We start from the raw sequence: 24,948 nt of genomic DNA, 5'->3' as shown, positions 1-24,948 counted from the left end.
TTCCCTCAGCACATATAGCAAGAAGAGCTCTCTTCATCTCCCTTCAAACATGGGTCTGGAAAACTCTTATAGATCTCTGTGCTCAGGAAAGAGTTCTAACTAGGGAGCAGCAACTTTTGCGCCCTTGCTGGCTGCTGCTCTTCCCCAATATGGCCCCATAAGTTGAGAAAGGGTCAACTATTCTCAACCACTGATCACATCCTCTCTATAGCCAAAATGCTGAAGCCCTCACTTTTCTCCAAGAAAGGGAGGGGGGGAAGAGAAGGGAAAAACAGAACCCTCAGCTCAGGAAAGCAGCAGGAGAGACTTCTTTTAAAAAGTGGGAGTGGGGCTCTTATCAATTGTGTGTGTTGGGGTGCACAGACGTGCGGGGAAAGCATAGTCCTGTATAAATTAAGAAGATGGGAGGCAGAATTAAATAATTCGCTTTGAGGGATGGTGTAAAACTGATTGCTTTGAGCACGGAAGATTCCCTCCTTTCCCAACTCCTCAGTATCTCCCACCTAAAATCCAGTCCTCTCATCTCCTCCTCTCTAAGTAGGCTCTCTCCATTTCTCCGGTCAGATAACTTTTTCTTTTTTTCTCTTTTATATGAAGTAAAAACTTACTTTAGTTCCAGGAGGCAATCCCTCTAATTGCTTAGGTTTCCTGAATGTCCGGTGATGCTGAGTCTTGTGATCTGTTTTTTCTTTGCATGTCAAAAATTGCAATCTGCACTTCGTACAACGGTATATTCCTTTTTTCTTTTAAAAATGGAAGACAATTTACAGTAAGCAGGAATCTTCTAATCAACTGAAACTGCCATCCTAGCATGTCTCAAGCAATAATGACCTAAATCTTACTTTAACAAGTCACTCTTAATAATCCTAAAACCCATAATACTGCATAACAAACCAGAAAATGAACATGTGTACACTGCTTTAAAATGCAAAGCAATACAAAAGCACGACGTATCAGTAACGTCGAGGTTACCAGTTCAATGAAATTACAAATAAAAGATAACTATAATCCTGCATCTGGTTCCACAAGAGTGAGTGTGTGTTTTGTCACTGATTTCAAGAGGATGTCAGTATGACATATCTAAGCAAAGAAATGACATGTATTCTTTCATAGAATGTGCAAAGGTTTTTTAATAGTTTTTTAATATTATTGCTAACACAGGTTACACAAAGAACTCCTCACACATCAATATACTGGAGACATCTACCGATAGAATCCAACAGTTTACTTAAAAGAATTCAAAAGAAATGGCCGAAAACTTTATATGATAAATATTTTCTCTTATTAGTACATTTACCTCCAGTATTTGAAAACATAACTCTTCTCAATGGTCACACAATCAATTAAGCTACTTTTATGTGGAAAAATGTACATTAGCATATTACTAAGTTAAGCTTTGCTTTTTTTGTCACATTTCTATATCCTGAAGAGACAAAAATTAACAGCTACTTACCTGATGCCTCATATAATGATGCATGTACGGTGCTCCAATTTTAATAACTTTGAGGCAAAATGGACAAAGCAAATGTTTTGTGTTTTCATGTACAGTTCTAAAATGGGTTTCTACATCTGAAAAAGCTGATGATCTGTAACTGCACACCTAGAAATAAAAATGTAATTTAACCTCATGAGATCTTATGTTGACTTCTTTGCTGAAAATTTTCTAAGAAAAAAAATAGGTGTTTTAATACTGAATACTCTGAGGTACCTGGCAAACATATGGCATTTCACCTGGCTTATGATTGTCCTTCATATGTTGCAAAAGAACTTGCTCTGTTTCAAAGGATAATTCACAGATTTTACAAATAGCTGAAAAAGAACAGAAAATAATCAAAATGTATTAATTGGAGTTTGGGGGAAGAAATAGCGTATTGTGCATGTGTAAACTGCTATGTACATATACATACATAAAATGAAATTGACACATATAGAAGTATTAAAGTAATAAAGATGAGACAAACTGCAGATTTATTTTGCTTCTAAAACCTGCTTCAAGAGTCTGCAGTCAGGATTTCCTGGTGTGATGCACTGTCTTTTAAAATAAAAGAAATCTGGCAATGGAGAGCCCAATTCTATTAATTTTTGTTGTTGTTTTTAAACCCAGACTGAAACAGTAATCTTTCAAACAATCTGAACAAAAGCTGGTAACTGAACATGGTAACTAAAAACTGATAAACTGGCTGATCAACTACTCTCTAACCTCAGTACTTATTCTCCCCTTTTAAAAAAAACAAAAACAAAAAACAATGGTTTCCTGCATCTTTATTTGCAAGTTACAAATCAGCAAATAGCTAAAATTGTAGGAACACAATGATTAAACACAAAGAGAACAAACTTACTAGATGATTCATAAGGGGTGTGTGTACTTTCAATGTGGCATTGCAGCTGGAAAGGTGTGGGAAACTGACGATAACAGTGCTGGCAGGTGGTGTGGCTTTCCCAACTTTCACTGCTCTGCTTCTCAAGCTCTAAGTGGTGTTTCATGTGGTTCATAAACCTATTAAAGATAGAGAACAGGTGCACAAGCTAAGTTTAAACAAAAAAACATACATGACAAATTTGACATGAAGTATGTAAAGTGGACAACACTGTTGAATAGGAGCACTTTTCAAGTGAATTGTAACGAGACTTATGGTTCTTATGATTTCTAAACTGTCAAAAATTTCATAAATGGAAGATACAAATAAAAAAACCAAACATATCAACAGATTAACCGAAAGATATCTTGAATGTTAAATTAAAAATGCGCTATCATCTCAAATATACTCTTCACTATAGGGAGCCTATAGTATTATGCCATGTTTGCTTACAGTCATGCCAGACCATGTCAGAGGGACAAGGTGGGTGAGGTAATACCTTTTATTGGACCAACTTCTGTTGGTGAGAGAAACATACTCTCAAGCTGACAAAGAGCTCTTCTTCAGGTCACTGTCAGGCCCCCATACCTGAAGGTAATCTGAAGAAGAGCTCTTTGTAAGCTTGAAAGTATGTTTCTTTCAGAAGTTGGTGCAATAAAAGATATAACCTCACCCACCTTGTCTCGCTAATATCTTGGTACCAATACAACAACAACACTGCATGTAACAACATGCAGGATGCTTTCCAAATTTCATGAAAGGACAGTCCCTGCTACAAAGAGTTTATAATCTAATGAAGGGAAACAAATAAAACAAAATAAACAATCTTTACACAAGTCAACTCAATTCACTCCAAGCAACGTAGCAGAAGTGGGTTTTAAAGAGTGACTGAAACAAGGACAGGGCAGAGGCCCTGCAAAGGAGCACAGGGAGACTATATCTTATATAAGGGATTCCCTCCACACAGGCATATTGTAGGAGCCATGTCCCTGAGTATGCTGTAATGAAACCTTGTGGAGTAATAGGGGGGCCATGTGCATGCCCCTCAAAGCCCACATTCCACAAACCAAAAGTAAAAGTCACTGAACAGAACCATCCCATCCCCCTGAATTCCTTTCTACTTTCAGGAGTTTTATTTAGAGATCAGCTTGAAAGTACAGGGAGGAGGGTTGGCATGTTATTCTTTATACATACAATAGAATCTCAGAGTTATGAACACCAGAGTTACGAACCGACCAGTCAATCACACATTCATTTGGAACCAGAAGTACACAATCAGGCAGCAGCAGACACCCTTCTTTCCCCCGCAAAAAGCAAATACAGTACAGCACTGTGTTAAACGTAAACTACTAAAAAAAGGAGGGGAGCAGCATTTTTCTTCTGCATAGTAAAGTTTAAAAGCTGTATTAAGTCAGCGTTCAGAGTTAGGAACAATCTGCATTCCTGAGCTGTTCGTAACTCTGAGGTTCTACTGTGCCTCCTTTTTATTCTTTCACGGCCCTTCACAAAACTCTACTGTAGGAGACTTCCTACACGAGGAATACTGAGGAGACCAGCTAGTCATTGAGGGTGAAGTGTGCAAAAACTAGAAGTGTGGTAAATAATGACAAGGACAGGTCAGTTCTACAGAGTGAGCTAGATCACTTCATAAGATGGTCTCACCTGAACAATGTGTTTTAATACAGCCAAATGCAAGGTCACATCTATAAACAAAAAAATATAGGTCACACTAAGGCCTGGTCTACACTACGTGTTTATACCGAATTTAGCAGCGTTAAACCGAATTAACCCTGCACCCGTCCACACAACTAAACCCTTAATATCGATATAAAGGACTCTTAATACCGATATCTGTAATCCTCCTCGACGAGGGGAGTAGCGCTGAAATCAGTATTGCCATGTCGGATTAGGGTTAGTGTGGCTGCAATTCAACGGTATTGGCCTCTGGGCGGTATCCCACAGTGCAACGCTCCAGAAATCGATGCTAGCCTTGATATATGGACGCACATTGCCGAATTAATGTGCTTAGTGTGGCCACGTGTACTCGACTTTATACAATCTGTTTTAAAAAACGGTTTCTGTAAAATTGGAATAGCCCTGTAGTATAGACATACCCTTACACACAGGGGAATGTATTTTGGAATGCCTGTCTCTGAAAAATCATCATGATGCATAATCAATTGAACATGACCTCCCAGTGTGATGTGGTGGTTAAGACCGCTAACAAGATCCTTGGATGTATAAGCAGGGGAATATTGAGTAGAAATCGGTAGGTGATATTACTAATGGATAATACTTGCATGAGCCCATTACTAAAATACTGTGCCTCGCTCTGGACCACACTTGAAAATGGATGTTGACACGATGGAAAGGGGTCAGAAAAGAGCTACAAGAAAGATTCAAGGTCTGGAAAATCTGTATTACAGTAAAAGATTAAAGAAGATCAATCTACGTAGTCTATCCAAGAAAAGGTTAAGAGATGACTTGATTATAGTCTATAACAACATATAAGGGGAGAAGATTTCTACAGTGCTCTTTAATCTAGCAGATAAAGGCATAACAAGATCCCATGGCTGGAAACATAAGATAGATAAATTCTGATTAGATTGTAAAATGCAAATTACAGTGAGAATTGTTAATCACTGGAAAAGCTTGCCTATGGATGTGGCACACCCATATGTTTGATGATGGCACCAGCATGCTCTGAAACAGAGACTCCCTTCATACCAATGGCTCATCCACAAAGCGGTAAGGGGAAATTTCTTAAGGCACCAATCCAACAGATCCTATAGAAGAGTAGCTGGGCTACAACATTAATGTCATCTGACATCATGTCCACCAGAGTCTACAGAAGGTGAAGGTTTCTGGTGCTTTAGCTATGCAACTTCAGGAAATTAGCTGCATTTTTGACCAACTAGAAAGTCAATGTCAAGGCAGCACTCTTTAGACCTGTACAACAGTAATACAAATAACAAGAAGGCTTGATTGTGGTTTAGGCACTATGGTCACATAAATCAATTATTAAAACAGAAAATGTAATAAGGAATAACGAAGGGTTACAGGACAGAGTCAACAAAAGAATATTGGCAACTTCTGATTTTAACATGAATCAAGAGATAATAAGGAGAGTAGCAGTCAGCAACAGAGTGAGTCGGCAGTGACAGGATACTTCCTTGACTGATCAGAATGATGACTAGGAAGAGTCTAGAGAGGCCTGAATACTGGTGATTGGAGGGCACAGCTACCAGTACCTCTGAGGACCAAGTAACTTTGAGAGCTAAGGGAATGTTAGACTGTTTCATGATAGAAGTACAAGCCCCAAGAAGAGGAATCCATTAGCTAGTGTATCTTCGTAAGAGACCCAATATGTTCACTTAAAAGAAAATAATCTACTAAAATATTTTGTCACCAATTAAGTTTATTGGTAAGTCAAATACTGTAAATCAACTAAACAAAGTATTAAATATTATAAACTAACAATATCTTTTTAAAATGAAAATATTCTTATATGTAATACCACTTATAGACTATTTCCAAGATGAGCTAAAAGAGGCTCTTATTTTCATAGTAAAACTATTATGTACAGAAAAAAACAAACAGCTTTCTTCAACCCACATCAAATACTGTTTACAGTTTTTAAAGATAAATGAAAGGAAGGAAATGCCACAGCCAACAGCAACTATCAAATCATGAGAGCAAACCCTTTGAAGGTCTGACAGCATACAATATTTTCCAGCTGCTTAAAAGATAAATTACTAGTAGTTTTATTTGTGAGTTAGCTTTTAAGTGTGTACAATAGCAATTTTAATGCCTGCATTTATAAGAACCTTTTGTTTTATTTAACAATATGGGTTTAATATTATCACAAGCCTGTTCATTTTAAACTTGCAGACTATACCCTTTGAAGGCCCAGTCCATTTTTCAGTTTTACATTTTGCTACATCAGCTTCCGTTACAGGCCTCTTATGAAAAAGAACTATGACCTTAGCTGCCAAAGCAACTGTGATACAAACTTGCTTACCTATTGAAACAGCTTATGAAAGCTTTTTGTTGCATTTGAAAGTAAAGTTATTCCATCAAAAGAACAGTTTGTATATTGGATACATCACTACCAATTACTCATCGTGGACCCCTAAAGGGAATTATACTGAAATCTACTGTTAACGTCATCAATCTGGATGGCACATTGTAAAAAGGTAATGTGTTGCTCTTACAACTTCCATACTACCACAACCAGACTCATTAAAGCATACAATACTCTTTATCTTGGAAGTATTAAAATTAGCCATTCTAATTTGTTCCAAACATACACATGTAGTGAAAAATGAATTAAGCTTTACTTTACACTGAAATAACTTTATAGCAGTGTTTCCCAAACTTGGGATGCCACTTGTGTAGGGAAAGCCCCAGGCGGGTCAGGTCAATTTGTTTACCTGCCCCGTCCGCAGGTCCAGGCGATTGCAGCTCCCACTGGCCGCGGTTTGCTGCTCCAGGCCAATGGGAGCTGCTGGAAGTGGTGTGGGCCGAGGGACGTACTGGCATCTTTACATTCCAGATACAATTGTGACTATGTGACTTTTAATTTTGTTTTTGTTACTAATGTGTAGTATCGAGCAGTTATAGAAGTGAATGTTTAGATACCTTATGTTATTTTTAAGAACTTTCAAACAGCTGAAGCACTTAAAAGTTGTATGAGTCTTCTGTTCCTGTTGTACCCGCTGGACATCACCTTCATGCTTTCCATAATAGAAGTCATTAACTAACATGATTAATTTTCCTTTCTCAGATTCAGCAGTCTTACTTGGTGTATTTGAACATTCTGTTTTGGACATTCCCAGAAAGAAGTTATTTACCATATCTGGACAACAATACTGAAAAAGAGACACAAGTCTAAGTTATCAAATTGCACTAAAAATGCTATCCTTGCTATACCTGCATTTCTATTTCCATTACTTTGGGACATGTTTTCACTTGCTCTTACATCTATGTCTATTCTGGATAGTATCTGCTCTTGTGTTACTGCAAATACAAAAATACGTAAGGATAGGATTTAGATAATTAAACACCGAGTATTTTAAAATACCAACAAAGGGTTTTTTCTTTTATGTTAATATGACTACTATAAACTACAAGTCAGAATTACTACCTTGTTTTATATGTTGATTAAAAAATATTCTGAAATGTATAGCACAATTCAAATTTCTCCAATCTTCATTTTATTAATTAGAAAACTATTCTCCCTCCTAACCTTAAATTTAAGCTGAGTAAAACAGTTGCTTTGTTAAACAAAATATTTGTAAGCATGAATTTGTTGACAACTATAAGGAAAGCTGTATTTATTTTTTTAAAATTTGACTGTCTCTTAAAAATATCTGTATATATAAAACACCAATGTGCTGAATTGATTAGAGCAGATAATTGATAATAAAGACATCAAAGTTCTTTCCCAGCTCCATGAATGAATTTAGAATATGGAAAGTCATCTACCATCCATGGCCTCTGCTTCCCTATCTAAAATAGAGATAATGTTTACATAGCTAACAGAAGTATTGCAAAACTTAATGTTTAGAAAGAACTTTTGAGTTCTTCAGATAGAAGGTGCTATACTGCTGTCCAACAGGAAACAAATTTGGAATGCTTCCAAGGACAACTTTTGCTAAACAACATGCTTTGCTGCGTAGTGCTAACTTCTCTGACCCCAGTTTGTGATAAGCTTATTTCCTGTTGTAGGTGAAATGACAGTCCTTGATATATTTATCCCACTAGGTTAACTGAAGATGTATTTTATTTATAAAAATGTGTAAGTTAATAAAACCAAACAAACTCACTTTCTTCAACAGTATCTTTCAGCACTAAATTCTCCAAATGAAGTTAACTTTCCTCTAACAAAATGATCACGAATGGATCAAAACTGAAAAGGTGCAATTGAATATCTATACATTTCTGCGAGGAGGAGAGGAAAAGAGGCATTTTCTCTCTTTTGTAAACAGCATCTTTTTTATTTTGCACTGTTCCTGGCCCATGAAGGGGATCATATTTTACCTGTACAAACAGTAATTCGTAGGCATTTAGGGTTCAATTCTTCAAGAGCCTGAACTCCTGTTGCATGAGAGCTGAGGATCATCAACACTATACATGAGGTGCTAAGACCCTCATAGAACTGGGCTACACATCCTATGAGGTTTTTATTTACTCATGACAAAGCAAGTGTGTACTTTTCAAAAGGACCAGGAACAATGAAAAAACAGGTGAAAATTAATCTCATTTTACTAATTTCTTTTTCATTCTTCTTTGCTCATGGGTGTGAAATACATTCAGCACCTCAGAGAATGGGCCCATGATGAAAATATCCAGAGTGCAGAATATCTGTAACTTGTCATAAAAATGTGACCCGTTTTGCAACTTTGCTTAATCCCAAAATGTTTATAATTACTTTTTACAAATATAGAAAACTTTTACCTTCATGTGATTTTTTAAAGGATCCATAAGATTGAAGTGAATATTGCATTTTGGACAAGCTCGTGGAAAAGGTGCTCCATTTTTAACATTGCTTGATGTAGTATTAGTACCTGTAAAAAGTGAAGTGTACGTTAGGACTCCAAAGTTACAGTCCATCACAAGAGTAATTATGACAAAAAGTTTCAGAAGTCCAGAAAAACACATGGTTTAAAATGAAATCTATTACAACTTAGGTGAAAGTGGTGGCTGCAATTAAAGATTGAATTCCAACTGCCATTATAATTACTCTTTTATTTCCAAATTCTTTTTGGTGACAACTTGCACACAATATTACTGTATGTCTAAAAATACTCCAAGAGTGGAAGAGATAACAAGAGATACATGATCTACTTATCTAAGGTCCTTATGCAGCGTGATTTTAGAATACTCCAAGAGTGGAAGAGATAACAAGAGATAGATGATCTACCTATCGAAGGTCCTTATGCAGCGTGATTTTAGAATTTTTGTTTTCATTTTGAAAGCAGCAATTCAATTCTTGGAGGAATGTGATCTCAAAATCAACAGGACAGGATTTAGTCTGACCACTTCTGGAAAGGAGCTACATGACTTGGCGATCAGCGATGAGAGTATTGTTCTCTCTGCCAGGTAGTTGGAACCTAAGCTTATTCAGCTGCATCATTTGTGCTGATCTAAGATGTCTTTGAGGTTCATGGAGAATAAATAGGTATCTCAGGCACCTAGACCCACATTCATGAGAGAACAGTGTTTTCTCTTATTAACATAAAAATTGTTTGCCACCTGCTAATCAGTTTGTATTTAAATGTTGGAATAGCTCATCTTTAGTGAATATTGCTTATATCTGGGCTTAAGTGCTCTTGGAGCTGCCAAAATCAAAGCCAGTTGCCTCTGTAGATGAAGTTCTTTCTTTGGCATACAGTCCTATCTAGGTAAGCAGTTTAGACAAAAGGAATAATAAACACAGGAGAGGGTTGGGTTTTTTTGTTTTTTTTTAAAGAATACATATGAACTATTTGAGATCAGCTGTAATCTGCCAGACTATCATCAAAGGTCACAACAGTCAATGCACCACCTTATAAGAAGAACTGGGCAACATTATTCATTTTTGGCCGGGAGGCGGGGGTAAAATTAAGAATTGGGTCAACTGAAACATTTCATAAACTCATGTAGGTTTTGCTGAATTGTTTTAATGAATATGCTAATCTAAAATAGCTAGAATTCCTCTCCTATCGTAGAAGGGGAAGGCCTATCAGAGCACAAAAAAAGAAGCTATTTCAAACTAAATCAACAAAATTGCTATAAAAGGATTTTTTCTTTGCGGAGGGGATTTCTGCAGTTGTGGCTCCAAACAGGAAATTCTGCACTCAGAGAATCCTTGCAATCTTGGTTATTAATCTTCGAAAAAGGTACTAATTTGCTATTCAGTTTTTTATATATAGATTCTAAGGCAATGTGATTTAACTCTGGGCCACTGAACTCTAAATATTCTTATTTTCACAACTACTGAACCAGTTAACTTTATTCTTGGCTTGCTTTATAGAGATCAATGAGACTCAAACAACCACGTCTGAAGACTAAATATATTGTAACATTTGTAAGGCTCCAGTGTGTATTATATAGAGTATTAAAAAAATACCTCTTTATATAAGAAGAGAACATATTTTAAGGCATATGCACAAGGGGCAGGCAGAGCTGTAGAGTTAACTCTGACGTAACTTGAGTGTTGATCGTTCAACTTTAACACTGCACTAGTGCTAGCTTTTTCCATGGAACAGATACATGGATTTAACAGCTAGACCATTTAATCTACCCTACCTTTTGAAGTAACATTTTGTGATGGTGTTACTGTTGGAGATTTAACTGAAGGTGATACAGCTGAATTGCTTCCAGCACCAACCTCATTAGGCTTGGTCTTTTTTGGAGTAACACTGTTGACTTCCGAAGTAGCTGGACGCTTAGACACAAGACCACTCTCATTCAGACCTATAGCAGTTTAAATTAAAGAACCTCAGTTTTTTCATAGTATATTACCAATCTCTTACTGATAAATGGACAAACACGTCTAAACAAATAATAGTTATTAAAATCTCCTCTACCCAATAAGCCGTTTATAAATTAGGAAAATTATGTTTGGTTCAGCCAACCATCGATACTTTGAAGTCAATGTGATGTGAATGAGTAAGAAAATAGACTGCAGCCCCCTCATATATTTGTTGCAGCCTACCTAAAAAGCCTGGTCTTTCTGATCCCTCTTCATCTAGCACAGGCCTAATTTGCGTGCCTAACCACAGATGGCTATAGCATTAGTCACTCCAATGCATACCATTTGGAAGTGCCTTTTCATTCTTCTCTTCAAGAGAATCTCTCTCTTTCACTTAGCATTCAGTTTCAGTTTATGTATTTGATGTTTCACTCCATATTATTTATGAAAATATGTTTATGATATGAATATAACTGAGATATACTTTATGCAAGATGGCTCATGTAAGATATCACTGGAAAGGTTATGATTTACTGAATGTGATTATCCAATTTGTACGCTTTTATCATTTCTATATCTGAAGTTAGGAATATGTATCTGTATTTCAAATGAGTTACTTTGGGTGTCACCCCCAGTCGTCCTTTAGGTACAACAATGGAAAAGCCAGGAAGGGCTAATGGCCTATTAGCAATGACAATGGATTGTGAAAGACCTTAGTCTTCCTGTGGACACTCCAGATAGCTTATAAATAATGGCTGCCACAGCTCTGCAGAGACATGGGTCTCAGTCACCTGGTACTGGACCTACCCCTTAGAAAGCCAGTGGGAGAGAAAGGGTTCCTGCCATACATAAGAGCTAAAGAAGGCAGGGAAATGACATCATTGTGGTTCTCCTCTGCCTCCACACCCAAAGAGGCACTGAAAACCCCCTGGAAGCAAGAACTGAACTCTGGGGAGAAGGGCTGAGCCCTAGCTGGAAGGGCGTCTAGCTGGTGAGTAATACCACCAAGCTGGAGACCAGTGCAGATGCCTTTCAAGACTTTCTGTAATCTGCCTGCAACAGTATCTAGGATGATAAATTACTATTTGTAACCAATTTTTTAGTGAAACAAGCTCAGTTTTCAAAGTAGCAGCCATGTTAGTCTGTATCCACAAAAAGAACAGGAGTACTTGTGGCACCTTAGAGACTAACAAATAAATCTGTTAGTCTCTAAGATGCCAAAAGCTCAGTTTGCATGTGTCACATTATTGATTTGAACATCATTGCAATCAAAGTACTGCAGTGGCACCAAATCTTGTATAAAGGGGGTCAAATGAAGTGTCTAAGACAAGGTTATGGTTTGCTGATTATGATTATGTTGTCCATAGGTGTGTATCAATTTTGTAGTTGATGTTATGAATATTGGCTCTATACTGTCTGTATTTCAAACTTATGCTATGCTTCTGGGAAACACCCCAGACAAGTTGGTGTTGGCTCTGCCTAGCCTGCTTGATGGCCCATTAAGGACCATCAGCTATATAACTGACCCATTGTGAGAAGGCAGATACACCTTGTAACTCAGTGAAGTGTGCAGGGATTGCCCATGTGACTCCAGACCCCATTTTGCTGTAATTTTCCACAGTAAGAACAAAGAGGGGTTCTTACACCTTGGAAAAGCCTATAAAAGGCTGATGCCTCATCTCCATCTTGTCTTCAGTCCTGCTTCTTACCTCTGGAGGGACTTTGCTAGGAACAGAAGCTCTACACAAAGGACTGATGACCCATCCCAGCTGTGGATGTATTCCAGAGACTTGATTTGAACCTGCAGTTTATTCTATCGCTGCTACAAGCCTGAACCAAGAACTTTGCCATTACTGTATGTAATGGATTCTATTTAACCAATTCTTGCTCTCATCTATATCTTTTTCCTTTTATGAATAAACTTTAGATTTTAGATTCTAAAGGACTGGCAACAGTGTGATTTGTGGGTAAGATCTGATTTATATATTGAGCTGGATCTGGGACTCAGTCCTTTGGGATTGAGAGAACCTTTTTTGTTTTACTGGGGTATTGGTTTTCATAACCATTTGTCCCCATAATGAGTGGTACTGGTGGTGATACGGGAAAACTGGAGTGTCTAAGGGAATTGCTTGTGTATCTTGTGGTTAGCCAGTGGGATGAGATCAAAGTCCTCTTTGTCCGGCTGGTTTGGTTTGCCTTAGAGGTGGAAAAACGCCAGCCTTGGGCTGTAACTGCCCTGCTTTAAGCAATTTGTCCTGAATTGTCACTCTCAGTTAGGTCCCTCCAGAACCAGCATCGTTACAGTTTTGTTTTATTTACTTAATAATCTGCTTTGTTCTGTTTGCTACCCCTTTAACCACTCAAAATTCATCTTTTATAGTTAATAAACTTATTTCTTGGTTATAATATAACCCGATTTGTACCATTTATATAAAATGAAAGTTGCGTTGTATATAATTCCCAACTATCCAGAAAATGGTAATTCTCATTTGCCATTTGAAGGAAAAAGAACTGAAATAGCTTCCAAAAGATTGGCGGGGAATTAGAAGCAACAGTTTGCTAGTGACCTATAAAAATGCAAAATATTAAAAACAACTTTCAAATACATGTATATCAATGGCCTGATTAGATCCATTAGAAAAGCTGTGTGTCTTTTTTCCAGTGCCAAATTGCCCTAAAGCCAGCATATCTGGCACTGGATGATTTCCCCTGCATAGGAGAATCATCCAATATCACCCACTCAATGCAGTGGTGAAACCAGGTAACAGAAGGCATGGCGGGGAAATCCCTACATGCCAGTAGTGTGTTCCTGGCTGCCAGGACAGTTCCTGAGGACCACTGGGAACTACCAATAAATTAGACACCAGCTTTCAGACTTCTGTAGTCTATATTGGGGACTGGATCAACAACAGCACCACTCCTGAAGTGGGCATGCAGGGTGAGAATAGAAAATAGGTCCTGTGCACTCCCTTCTCCACTCTCCAATTGCATTCAGCACTTCTTGACTGGAACTGAGAATCTGCCTTACCTTTCCTTACAAACAACAAAAAGATAGCTGATCTCCTGGAGAATTGTTAAAGAGCTCACTTTTTTGCAAAAAATGAAAACTAGGACTTAACATGGCAACACCTACCTAAATTGCAACTGTGACTCACATTCATTATCAGTTGTACAAGAAACCCTCTGTTGTAATAACTTGTTTTGTTGAAGTTATTGTGAATGTTGTGTGGATGCCAGTACAAAAATTGTATGTAGTATTGTTGTAGCCATGTCAGCGCCAGAATATTAGAGACGTTGTGGGTGAGAGAATATCTTTTACTGGACCAACCTCTGTTTGTGAGGGAGAGAAGCTTTTGAGCTTAAATAGAGATCTTCTTCAGCTCTATAAGCCTGAAAAATTGTCTTCTTCACCAACAGAACTTGAACCAATAAAAGATATTACCTCAGCCAACTTGTTTCTCCAATACAAAGATCCTAATGCCTACTGAAACTGCCTTCATTATGCCCCTTACAAATGAGGATGTACTTAACTTTCAGCTCAGATTTTTATAATACTTCACCAACTTAAAAAAATGTTTTGCAGTCATACTTTCTAATGATTCAAACCCAGTCATTTTCTGAAGTGAACATGTTAAACATGCATTTCCCATTCAGTTTATGCAACTTTTGCCCAAGGTAATTAAAAATTGCTAAATCAGATCTGGGCTACTCATTGGGTATTATCTTTCTTTAGTGCTTTTGTTTACTTATACACGCACTGCTAAGTGTGTGAGCTTCTTGCTGGGCCTTCTGTGTGTTGATTAGCAATGGCTGTTGTAGAGCTGGCACAAAATTTGTATTCTTCTGTACCACTGAATGTACTTGTGCAATGGGCCTGTGAACAACAATGGATGCCGTAGATGTGACTATGAGATGTATTTGTATAATTGACTATTCAGGTTGAACTGACTGAGTGGAACCTTCTATAAAATACCATTTTTTTCAGAGTCGTGTGTCAGAGGAAAATCAAGTTTTAATATAATTTGTAATGTTTCCTATCAGTAAGGAATTACAAAAAAACCTTCTGATTTGTTCCAAGGAAAATATACACCATTAAGAATTCTGTTCCATATTTACAAAGGTGCACATTCTCACATGGTTGCATGCAACTCCAATTATGTTACTAGGAGTGACACAAACAGCAGGAGAATACATATGCTCAAATTAGCGTGGGATTGTTTTCTGTGGTTTTACATTAGAAGAGTCAAGTTAATTCTATTAAGTTGTCTCTTTTAGAATAGCCATCCTAAGAGTAGGAGAATTTGTTTACAATAATAGATAAGAGCAGAATTCAAATGCACATTGAAGAACAGCTGCAGTTATACTGTGAAAACTGCTATTTTAAACAAAGAAATTCCAAACACTGTGTAATAATCAGTAAAACTGGTTGCCAATCTGAAAACTAGGCAATTTTATAGTACAATCACCAATTTACATGGTCTCAATCTTGCAAACACTGACGCACATGCTTAACTTTTATTTCAATGAGACTACTCATAGTAGCAAAGTTAAGCACATTTATAAGCGATTGCAGGATGGGGCCAATTGCCCAGCTTTAGGAGACGATTTAAGCACATAAATCCCACTGAATTCTGTGCTCAAAGTTAAGCATGTGCTCAACTGCTTTTCTGAATTGGAGAATAAAGTAGTTAGAGGTAGTTACTAAGAGGCTTGTGAAATCTGAATGATCAACAGTCACCTGAGCAGGACAGTTACTCACTTTTTGATAATAAATACATATATTGGTGCAACACCTCTCACCCACAGCCCAATCCTCCCCGCAGACCAATTTACACTGGTAAAAGTTGAATGACTACAATGAGTTGCAATTTACACCACTGTGAAAGAGGACTTAAGCCTACAGTTTTTATTTTGGGCTACAGATTTTTAACATTAAAAAATAACACTTCAGAAAGATTCACAACACCTGACAGGTGTTGAATAAAGTGTTCAATTTAACAGGTATGATTAAGTATTTACTTTTGTCTATACCAAGATTTTCTATTTTAGCCAAACTATTAATTTTCAGCATTTGTTACTATGAAAAATTCTAACTTGAGTATCCCAGTATTCAATTCTGTAGATAATACATGCAATACTAGATTTAAAAAAAAAATTCAAAGTGCTCTTATTCCATTTAACAAGTGGAAAGTATTTACTCCTTTTCTCCCACACACATAATAGATTAAAACAATCAGTACACAAGATTATTTTAAGCTTGTTCTGGGTCTTGAACAATTTACATTCAGTAACTGATTTTTGCTTAATTATCTAAGATTATTTCTGATAAAGGTGAATGTTAATAATTCTTATCAATTAACATGAAAACTCTTGATATTTCTAAATAATCAAGTACTCAGTGTGCTTGATTTTAACTGTGTTTTCTGAAAATATGCGAGCCAGAATTTTTCTAGTATTCTTGGCAAACAGGTAGGCTTGAATGCAAAAGACTTCCTGCTGCCTTTCCCTCACTTGCATTAAAGGTTTTGGTCTTATGGAGCTCACATGTGATATGAAACTGACTACCTATTTGTGTTGGCTCTCAGGTCCTTACTACTGCACACATGGTTCTCAATTTAGTGAATCCAGCTCAGTCCTACTTTTGCTCAGTAAATATTCCTCTCAGCCTAGCAATTTTATTTGCCTGTTCCTTAATTTTCTCCAGCAGGCTTTTCTTGCTACATTTTATTTCACTCTATTACACTCTCTTTTTGTTTCCAAAAGGGGCAAAAAGAAAAGGAGGTTACTCACCTTGTGCAATAACTGACGTTCTTCAAGATGAGTGTCCCTGTGGGTGCTCCACTCCAGGTGTCGGTGTGCCCCTGTACCTTTGATCGGAGATTTCTGCAGCAGTACTCGTAGCGGCCACGCATGCTCAGAGCCTGGTCCCCGCTCTGAGTATACCTCTAGTGAGCATGCGCGGCCGGTTCCCTCAGTTCCTTCTCTACAACGGAGGCTACCCCAACTCCAAAGCAGAGGGGAGGAGGGTGGGTAGTGGAGCACCCACAGGGACACTCATCTCGAAGAACGTCAGTTACTGCACAAGGTGAGTAACCTCCTCTTCTTCTTCGAGAGAGATGTCCTTGTGGGTGCTCCACTCTAGGTGACTTCGAAGCAGTGTATCTCAAGGAGGTAGGGACTTCGGGTCTGGCAGGAATGCAGTAGATAATATTACCCTGCCTAATCAAGCGTCAGAGAGAGGGCCCTGAGTAAGGGCAAAGTGTTTGACAAATGTGTGCTTGGAGGACCAAGTGGCTGCTCTACAAATGTCAGACAATGGTACTTTATGTAAGAAGGCTACAGAGGTAGATACAGATCTAGTGGAATGTGTTCTGATCAATGCTGGAGGTGTAATGTTCTTTACTGATAGCAGAGTCGTATGCAATCGGAGATCCAGTTCGAATAGCCTCTGGGTAGAATAGCCATGCCTTTGGAGTGCTCCCGCGATGGAGACAAGAGTCTAGAGAGTTTCTGAAGGGTTTGGCTTCTGTCCAAATAGAAGATAAGGCCCTGCGCACATCAAGTGTTTGTGCACTGTGGCTTCGAAGGAGTTTGCATGTGGTTGTTGGAAAGAAAGTTTGGTACAGATGTTATTGGTTCATTGATGTGAAATGAAGCTGACCTTCTCTCAGGAACATATTTGGGTGTGAGAGGAAAGTAACTTTGCTTTTCCTTGAAGAAGAAGTCGTATATGGTGGATCGTGCATAAGGGCATGCTATCTCGCCTGCCCGTCGGCGAGTAATGGCCACCAAAAGGCTGTTTCATCAAAAGGAGCAGGTGGCTAAGGGCTGCAAAGGGTTTGAAAAAGTAAAAACAGGACAATAGTGAGATCCATGGAGGGTAAGATGTCTTAATGTCTGGAATATAGGGTTTGGAGTCCCTTCAGGAAACGCTTGGTGACTGGGATGAGCGAAGACCACAAGGTATTGTCAACTTGTACCCATGAAAAGTTGTGATGGCCAGCTAGTGGACCGATGGAGCTGAAGGAAAGGTCGGATTGCTTTAATGTCAATAGATGAATCAAATTGCAGGGAAGAGTGCAGAGGTAGGAGAAGTGTTTGTTGCAGCACATTTTGTGATCGTTTCACTTTTGGAGATTAGGTGGTACGGATGGGATTTGTGTTCTGCTGTAGAAGTACCCTCTGAACTTGGTCGGAACCGTCTAGTTCTCATTGGGAGAACCATGGCAGGTAACCAGGCTTTGAGAGGAAGCAGGAGAGAATGGGGGGAAGAAGCCGGCGTGTTGCTATGATAAGAGGTTCGGGATGAGAGGCAGGGCGATCGTGGTTGATTGACATTCTGGTGAGCGAGAGGAACCACAGTTGTCTCAGCCATGAGTGCGATCACAGACACCTGGCAAATCGTTCGTACTTTAGTGAGACCTTGTTGAGCAATGTATTGGGGAAAAGCATAATGAATCGCCCAGTGCCAAAGATCTATGAATGCGTCTCCGACGTAGAGTGTTTGCCCAGTCCCGCCCCTGGGCAAATTGAGGGCATTTCGTGTTTTTTGCGTTGCCGAACGAGATGCTATGTTGGGTGACGCCACGTTTCGAGATATTTTGTAAATGATCCTCGTCTTAGCTCCCATTCGTGCCTCCAAAGGAAGACGTCTGCTAACTCATCAGCAGTGGTGTTCATCACCCTGGGAGAATAAGCATGGCTGATTATGTGGATGTGGTTTGCAAGGCACCAATTCCAGAGTTTTTTATGGCCTCTGAGCAAAGAAGAGTGGGAACAAGCCCTCCTTGTATGTTGTAGTAGAACATGCAGCTATGTTGTCTGTCATTCTGCGTACATGCTGATTCTTGATTAGCGAAGGAAGCAGCGGCAGGGCGATTCGTATAGGCTTTCGAAGTTCTAGAACGTTTATGTGCAGGGATAGTCTCGGAAAGGAGACCATAGCCCATGGACTGTTTTGGTGAGAAGATGTGGGCCCCCGCAGCCCGTGAGGGATGCATCATTTGCCATCATCAAGTTGGGGGGGGAGGGGGAGTCTGGAGGAAGAGGAACTCGCGACAAGAGGTGTAGGGGACTGTCCACCATATAGAGAGTCTTTGAGCTCGGCTAAGGTATGGCCAATTTGTTTGTTTAGTGAAGGTGCACTTCTGGTTTTGTAAACCGTGGCCAGCCAAGCTTGGAAGCACCTCATGTGGAGACGTGCGTTCTGGACCACGAAAGTGCACGAGGACATGTGCCCTAGTAGTTGGGGGCAGTCTCGGGCGGTGACTGGGGGCTGTTGCGAAGTCTTGTAGCCAGCAGTTTTATGGTATTGAATCGGTTGGGGGAGAGATGCCAGTCCGGTTGTGGAGTCGAGGCTCGCTCCTATAAACTCCAGGTGCTGGGTAGGACTTAATGTGGATTTGTTTTCGTTTTTTGCAGCCCAGGGATTGGAAGCACTCGATGGTGATTTGTGTGAAGCGGAGGGCCTCGTCGAATGTGGAGGCCTTCAGGAGGCAATCGTAAGGTAAGGAATATTATGACTCCTTTTTCCTGAGGTAGGCAGTGACTACCACTAGGAGCTTGGAGAAAACTCGAGGGCAGTGGAAAGGCCAAATGGTAGAACTCTGTATTGGAAATGCGTGTGAGCGAGGGTAAAACGAAGAAAACGTCTGTGGGCGGGTGGATAGTGACGTGAAAGTAGGCGTCTTGTAGGTCGAGGGCTGAAAACCAATCGCCCTGCTCCAGGGCTGGAATTATGGTGGTGAGAGTAACCATCTTGAACTTTTGCTTTTTGACAAATTTGTTGAGCCTCCTGAGGTCGAGGATCGGTCGCCATCCTCCAGTTTCTTTCTGTTAAGAAATAAGGGAGTAGAATCCTTTCCCTTGTGGCATTTGGGCACAAGTTCGATAGCACCCCAGGTGAAGGAGATGTTGTACTTCTTGCTGGAGGTGTGGCTCATGAAAGGTGTCCCTGAAGATGGGGAGGGGAGGGTGGGTGGGGGAGGTAAGGAGAGGAAGGGGATAGAATACCCAGTTGTGATGACCTCTAGAACCCACTTGTCGGTGGTAATATTCTGCCATTGGTGCAAAAATGGCTGTAGGCGGTGTCCAAAGATAGTTGTAGGCAGTGCATACGCTGAAGTTGGGACGATGTTTACGAGACCCTGACCAAAGGTTCAAATCTGCTTATTAGTTGGAGGAAGTTGGGCATCCCGGAAGAATTGGGGCGACGCCGCTGTATCTGGATCTCTGGCGTTGGTGGTGTTGTTGTTGATCCTGAGATCTTGGGAAATGCTGAGTATATGAGGGGTAGCGTGGACGGTGGTAAGGTTGATATCTGTACTGTCGCCTTCTGGTTGTAGGGTTTGGATGCCTAAGGATCGAAGAGTTGCCTTGAGTCCTTCATTGAGTGGAGCACCTCATTAGTGGTGGAAGCAAGAGTTTATCACCATCAAAAGGGAGATCCTCTATGGTGCTCTGAACCTCGCGAGGAAAGAGGAAGAGGAAAAGCCATGAACCTCGGTGCATGACCACCGCGTAGCGGTGGATCTTGCTGCAGTATTGGCTGAATCCAGAGCTGCTTGAAGAGCCGTGCGTGATATGATTTGGCCCTCGGAACTAAAGCTGTAAACTGTTGTTTCTTGTAGTCTGGATGTGTTCAATAAAGTCCATGAACTTGTTATAGTTTCTATGGTCGTACTTTGCCAGAATTGCGGTATAATTGGCAATTCAAAATTGTAAGTTGAAGAGGCATATACACTTTGCGACCCAGCAGGTCTAAGCGTTTGCCTTCCTTGTTGGCTGGGTATGGCGGAAATACTGTTGTTTGTTCTTTGATTGGCTGCGTCCACTACCAGTGAGTTTGGCGCAGGATGTGAGAAAAGGAATTCAGAGCCCTTAGAGGGAATGAAGTATTTTGCGGTCCGCTTGTTTGCAGGTAGGCTGGCTTGTGGCTGGAGCCTGCCAGATGGATTTAGCAGGTTCCAGAAGGGCTGCATTAAATTGGTAATGCCAGTCTGGATGAAGAAGAGGGTTGCAGGATGTCGTAACTCATGTTGTTGGTCAGGTACTTCCTCTAGAATTGATTTAAGCTCACTGGCAACCCTTTTAAAGAGATCCTGGAATTTCGAAAAATCATCTGATGGTGGTAGAGGGGAGGAAGTAAAGCTTCTTCAGGCATTGCTTCAGTTGGTACTTCAGTTAGTACTGGGTCAGGAGCAGGAGTTAATGATCCTGAGAATGGGAGGGTGCCACCAAGTGAGTCATATGATTTGGACGTTCGCGTCTCGTCTGATTGGAATAGCGGGTGTGCTGCCGAGGGAAAGATGCCCATGGGGCCCAATACTGCCATGGTGGTGGAAAAGACATAGGTGGTGCCATCCAGGGGTTAACACACCAGGAGGCAGGGTCTCGAGGGTGGTCTGAGACAATTTTCCTGTGCCCACGGGTGACAGGACTCCGAGGATGGAATTCTGATTGTACTGAAACATCACCCTGTAGTTCAGACTCCTCCTCACTGGAGGAAGGCTGTTTGGACCCTGAATCATTTGTTAGGGAGAAGCAGTCTTTAAGAAAGGGCGATTGCAGCATAGGTGACACTAGGAGGTCACTTGACTGGGTAAACGGCAGAGCTGAGGCAGCTGAAGGTGAACGCTGATAGAATTGCTGTGAGGGAACCTGGGCTGGTATCGGAGTTCTTAGTCTTGGCTCCGTGCCAAGTAGCGTTGTTAATGCCGGTGCCATAGTCAGTGCCGCACTATTAATAGCAGGCTGCGGTGCCTTGGGGAGGCCTGATTTGTCGGTGCCGCATTCATCGCAGTGCCGATAGGTGCCATAATCGAGGCAGGCAACTGAAAGCCTGTCGCCTCGGCACTGGAGCCTTGTGCTGCTGCCGAAAGCACAGGCGGGTTTAACGCGGTGCCGGAGAAGCCCAGCCCGTCGAAAGTGCTCAGGCGAGGGAGCGCCAGTAAGGAGACTGTGGATCTGACCGGAGAAGGTTTGTGTCTAAGGGCTTCTTTTGAATTTGACAGAAGGTGTCCTCGTTTTGCTGCTTTCTTCTGCTTTTTAGAAGTGGGAGAGCTGTGTCGGTGAGTGGAGGCAGAGTCTGCGCCAGGGTCTGAGGCGGACCCTAGGGATTTCTGAAGTAAAATAAGTTTGAGTTTTATCTCTCTGTCCTTCCTCGCTCTGGAGCTTAGTTTAGTGCAGTGAGCACATTTTTGGGGAATATGGGTCTCCCCCAAACATTTTATGCACTGTGAATGTCCATTGGAGAGAGGGATAGCGTCCTTACAGGAGGAGCAGCGCTTAAAGCCTGTGGAGCCAGGCATATTTGAAGCGGCTGAGAGAACAACATTTTTTTTTTTTAACAGTAGAAAAAAGGTAGGTAACACTAACTAACAAGAAACTGTCTAACTACAAGTTATTTTAAGATGAGGAAAGAAAATCTTTAAGGAGTCTGCTGATCTCCGTCTCAAGCAGGGGACGGTAGAGAAGGAACTGAGGGAGCCGGCTGTGCATGCTCACTAGAGGTATACTCAGAGCGGGGGTCAGGCTCTGAGCATGCGTGGCCGCTATGAGTACTGCTGCAGAAATCTCCGATCAAAGGCGCAGGGGCGCACCGACACCCAAAGTGGAGCACCCACAGGGACATCTCTCGAAGAAGAAGTTTTGTTCTCTATAATTTAAATAAGCAATGTTAAATTCTTCTTTTAATCTATAAATCCAACACAGACCACACACCTACTTACCTACCTTGCATGAACTACAGGACACCTCAATTCACAGTCATTTAAGGACTCAGCCCTTGAACGTGCGGAGCACTCTGGCTCCAATCCAGCAAAGCACATAAGAGTGAGCGTAACTTTTCAGTTTCCCACTGATGTCAATGAACCTGCTCAAATGCTTAAAGTTAAGCACCTGCTTAAGAGCTTTGCTGGATATGACCAAAATGCTGAACATTTAATAAAGTAGGTAAGTGCTTGATCTTGCCATGAGCTACTTGCCCCACCTTCTCCCCAACTAGAATAAGTCATACAACAAGAGTGGGGTAGGAATGGAGAAGACTATACCAATAAGTGTATGTGGATAACTACTGGAAAAAACACACCATTCACTCATTTGGGAACAGATGGAGGATGGGAGAGAGTGCCCCATTTAGAGTGTTATGAAACCACCACCTCCCCCACAAGAACTGGTTAGATTTTCATCTTACTCATTCTTCTTCACATAGCACTTCTGTTTTAGTGTCCTCTTGTAGAAGGATCAGAAAAATTGTCAATTATATTTCATTATAGATTGAATTACAGGCTGACCAACAATTAAGTTTGTCATTCAATTACCACAAAAATGCAATTCTTCATAACTGACACTTGAAGTTTAAATTTACAGCTTATATTTATTTATTCTAAAATGTAATTTAACTTTATATATTCTAATCAGTATTTCAAATAAATACAATTTTCTTCAGCCAGATAAAACAGTTTCTGCAACTAAAAATAAATAATTTAAAAAAAAATAAAAAATACTTCAGAGGCTCATGACAAGCATTCTTTCCCCTCCCCAGTTTCCCAGAACAGATCCCTTTGATCTGTCTAGTCCAATTGCTATATACAGCAATCAGGAAACAGAGATTGACATTTAGGGAATCCACTGTGCAGACTCAGGAAGTTGTTCCATGGGCTCTCACTGGCTGACTGACAGACACTTTTATCAATGTCATCCAGAGAGAGCTGCATATGCTGCAAATGAACCTTTGCCTGCCAAAAAAAGTCATTTCAGTGAGTCTGGCAGTAATTTTTTAACACAGACAGACAAAAATCATAACCATATATTGATTGGAGTCATCATGTAACGTGAGTTCACAAGAACAAGACTTTATTGGAAAGTATATTTTAAGGGTAATGCTCCAAATCTTTCTTCGTAACACGGACAACAATACTACTATTTTACAAACACTAATAAACTGTCCTATGTTCTGAAACCTCTATTAAAATTATAACCCAAACACTCTATACTTTTACTCTTAAAAAAAAAAGAAAAAAAGCTTTTACTAACATACACTCACCTGTCATAGTCACCACTGATCCACTCTGGTAGTGAGGAACTCCTGACTTCTGTCTCAAGCCGAACAGTATGCCCGAAGTATTATTTGGTACAGCTTGTGAAGAACTCGCAATATAACCCTGATAAGCCATTTTCAAAAGGGGGGAGAGGGAAATTGGGACTTAATCTTTATAAAGCATTTTGAAATTTGCATACAAAAAAAATCAATATACAAATGCAACTTACAGTATCTTATGCTTGTTTTTTGTAACTACAATTGGATTCAGATAATTTAAACACGTACTCTGTAAATACTGAAGTTATAATTACCATCTGGCAAAATAATAATAATATAAATTCTTTAAAACAATTAAAACCTGACCTGGTTCATCTGTGGTTGATTTATCCAGTGAGAGCGCGCATGTGTAGGTTCTGTACATTTTAGGGAAAGTATGCATACTACTGATTTATTTATCTGAATAAAAACAGAGTTTACTAGCTAATTTATCCTAAATCTGCTAGGGTTTCTAATTAAGAGGATTTTTTTGCCTAAGCATTTGCCCACTTTCTTCCTTTCAATTTAAATTTAGAGACCTTACTCATTATTTCCACAGCTAGCTAACTGCATTTTAAAGGATACAAATCAGAACCCAATGTAAACTCATAGTTAACAGAAACTTCTTAACACAAACAGAGCAAGATCAGTTATTCTGGGGGTTTTTAAGTGCCACCTCTTCAAGCACCAATTCAAACCAAGATTCAGAAGCCATAATCAGTATTTAGGTTAGGCAATTCTTTCATGATCATAAAAGAAGGATCAATATATCATTAATATTTTTATAGTGAGCTATGCAGTAGTGAAGTTATTTTAGAGCATTCCAGAAAAGAGCTAATTGTTAATAATTAATGAAAACCATGAAAATTTCCAGGTGAAGACAACTCATGACACACATAATTTTAGGGTCTTCTTGCAGTTTTTATCCTATTTTCCAGAGCTGAAGTCCTCATTTAAAGTATATACCCTCCTAGTACCAATTATAACCTTCAAAACAGAAACCAATAAATATACTGTGTTTGTGGCTGCATATTCAACAACATAGAAACCTATGC

General features: G+C 39.8%; 1 protein-coding gene across 12 annotated transcripts in view; it reads right to left on the bottom strand.

The window, feature by feature from the left end:
• Positions 1-24,948, bottom strand: part of ZNF280D (zinc finger protein 280D) — an 86,652-nt gene that overhangs the window by 25,281 nt on the left and 36,423 nt on the right. For all 12 annotated transcript variants that reach the window (XR_012656548.1, XR_012656553.1, XR_012656547.1 and 9 more), the window contains 8 exons: positions 23,861-23,978; positions 10,650-10,817; positions 8,817-8,926; positions 6,999-7,228; positions 2,340-2,497; positions 1,709-1,809; positions 1,454-1,600; positions 609-743 (listed from right to left, as the gene is read on the bottom strand). Coding sequence is in view for 5 of the 12 variants with exons in the window: in XM_032783088.2 (XP_032638979.1) it covers positions 609-743; positions 1,454-1,600; positions 1,709-1,809; positions 2,340-2,497; positions 6,999-7,228; positions 8,817-8,926; positions 10,650-10,817; positions 23,861-23,978 (1,167 nt within the window). In the remaining 7 variants the exon portion in view is untranslated. The remainder of the gene's footprint in view (positions 1-608; positions 744-1,453; positions 1,601-1,708; positions 1,810-2,339; positions 2,498-6,998; positions 7,229-8,816; positions 8,927-10,649; positions 10,818-23,860; positions 23,979-24,948) is intronic.

The sequence above is a fragment of the Chelonoidis abingdonii genome, chromosome 9 (assembly GCF_003597395.2).
Source record: "Chelonoidis abingdonii isolate Lonesome George chromosome 9, CheloAbing_2.0, whole genome shotgun sequence".
Taxonomy (NCBI): Eukaryota; Metazoa; Chordata; order Testudines; family Testudinidae; genus Chelonoidis; species Chelonoidis abingdonii.
Note: the sequence above shows the minus strand (reverse complement) of the source record. Positions and strands in the feature narration are given on the sequence as shown.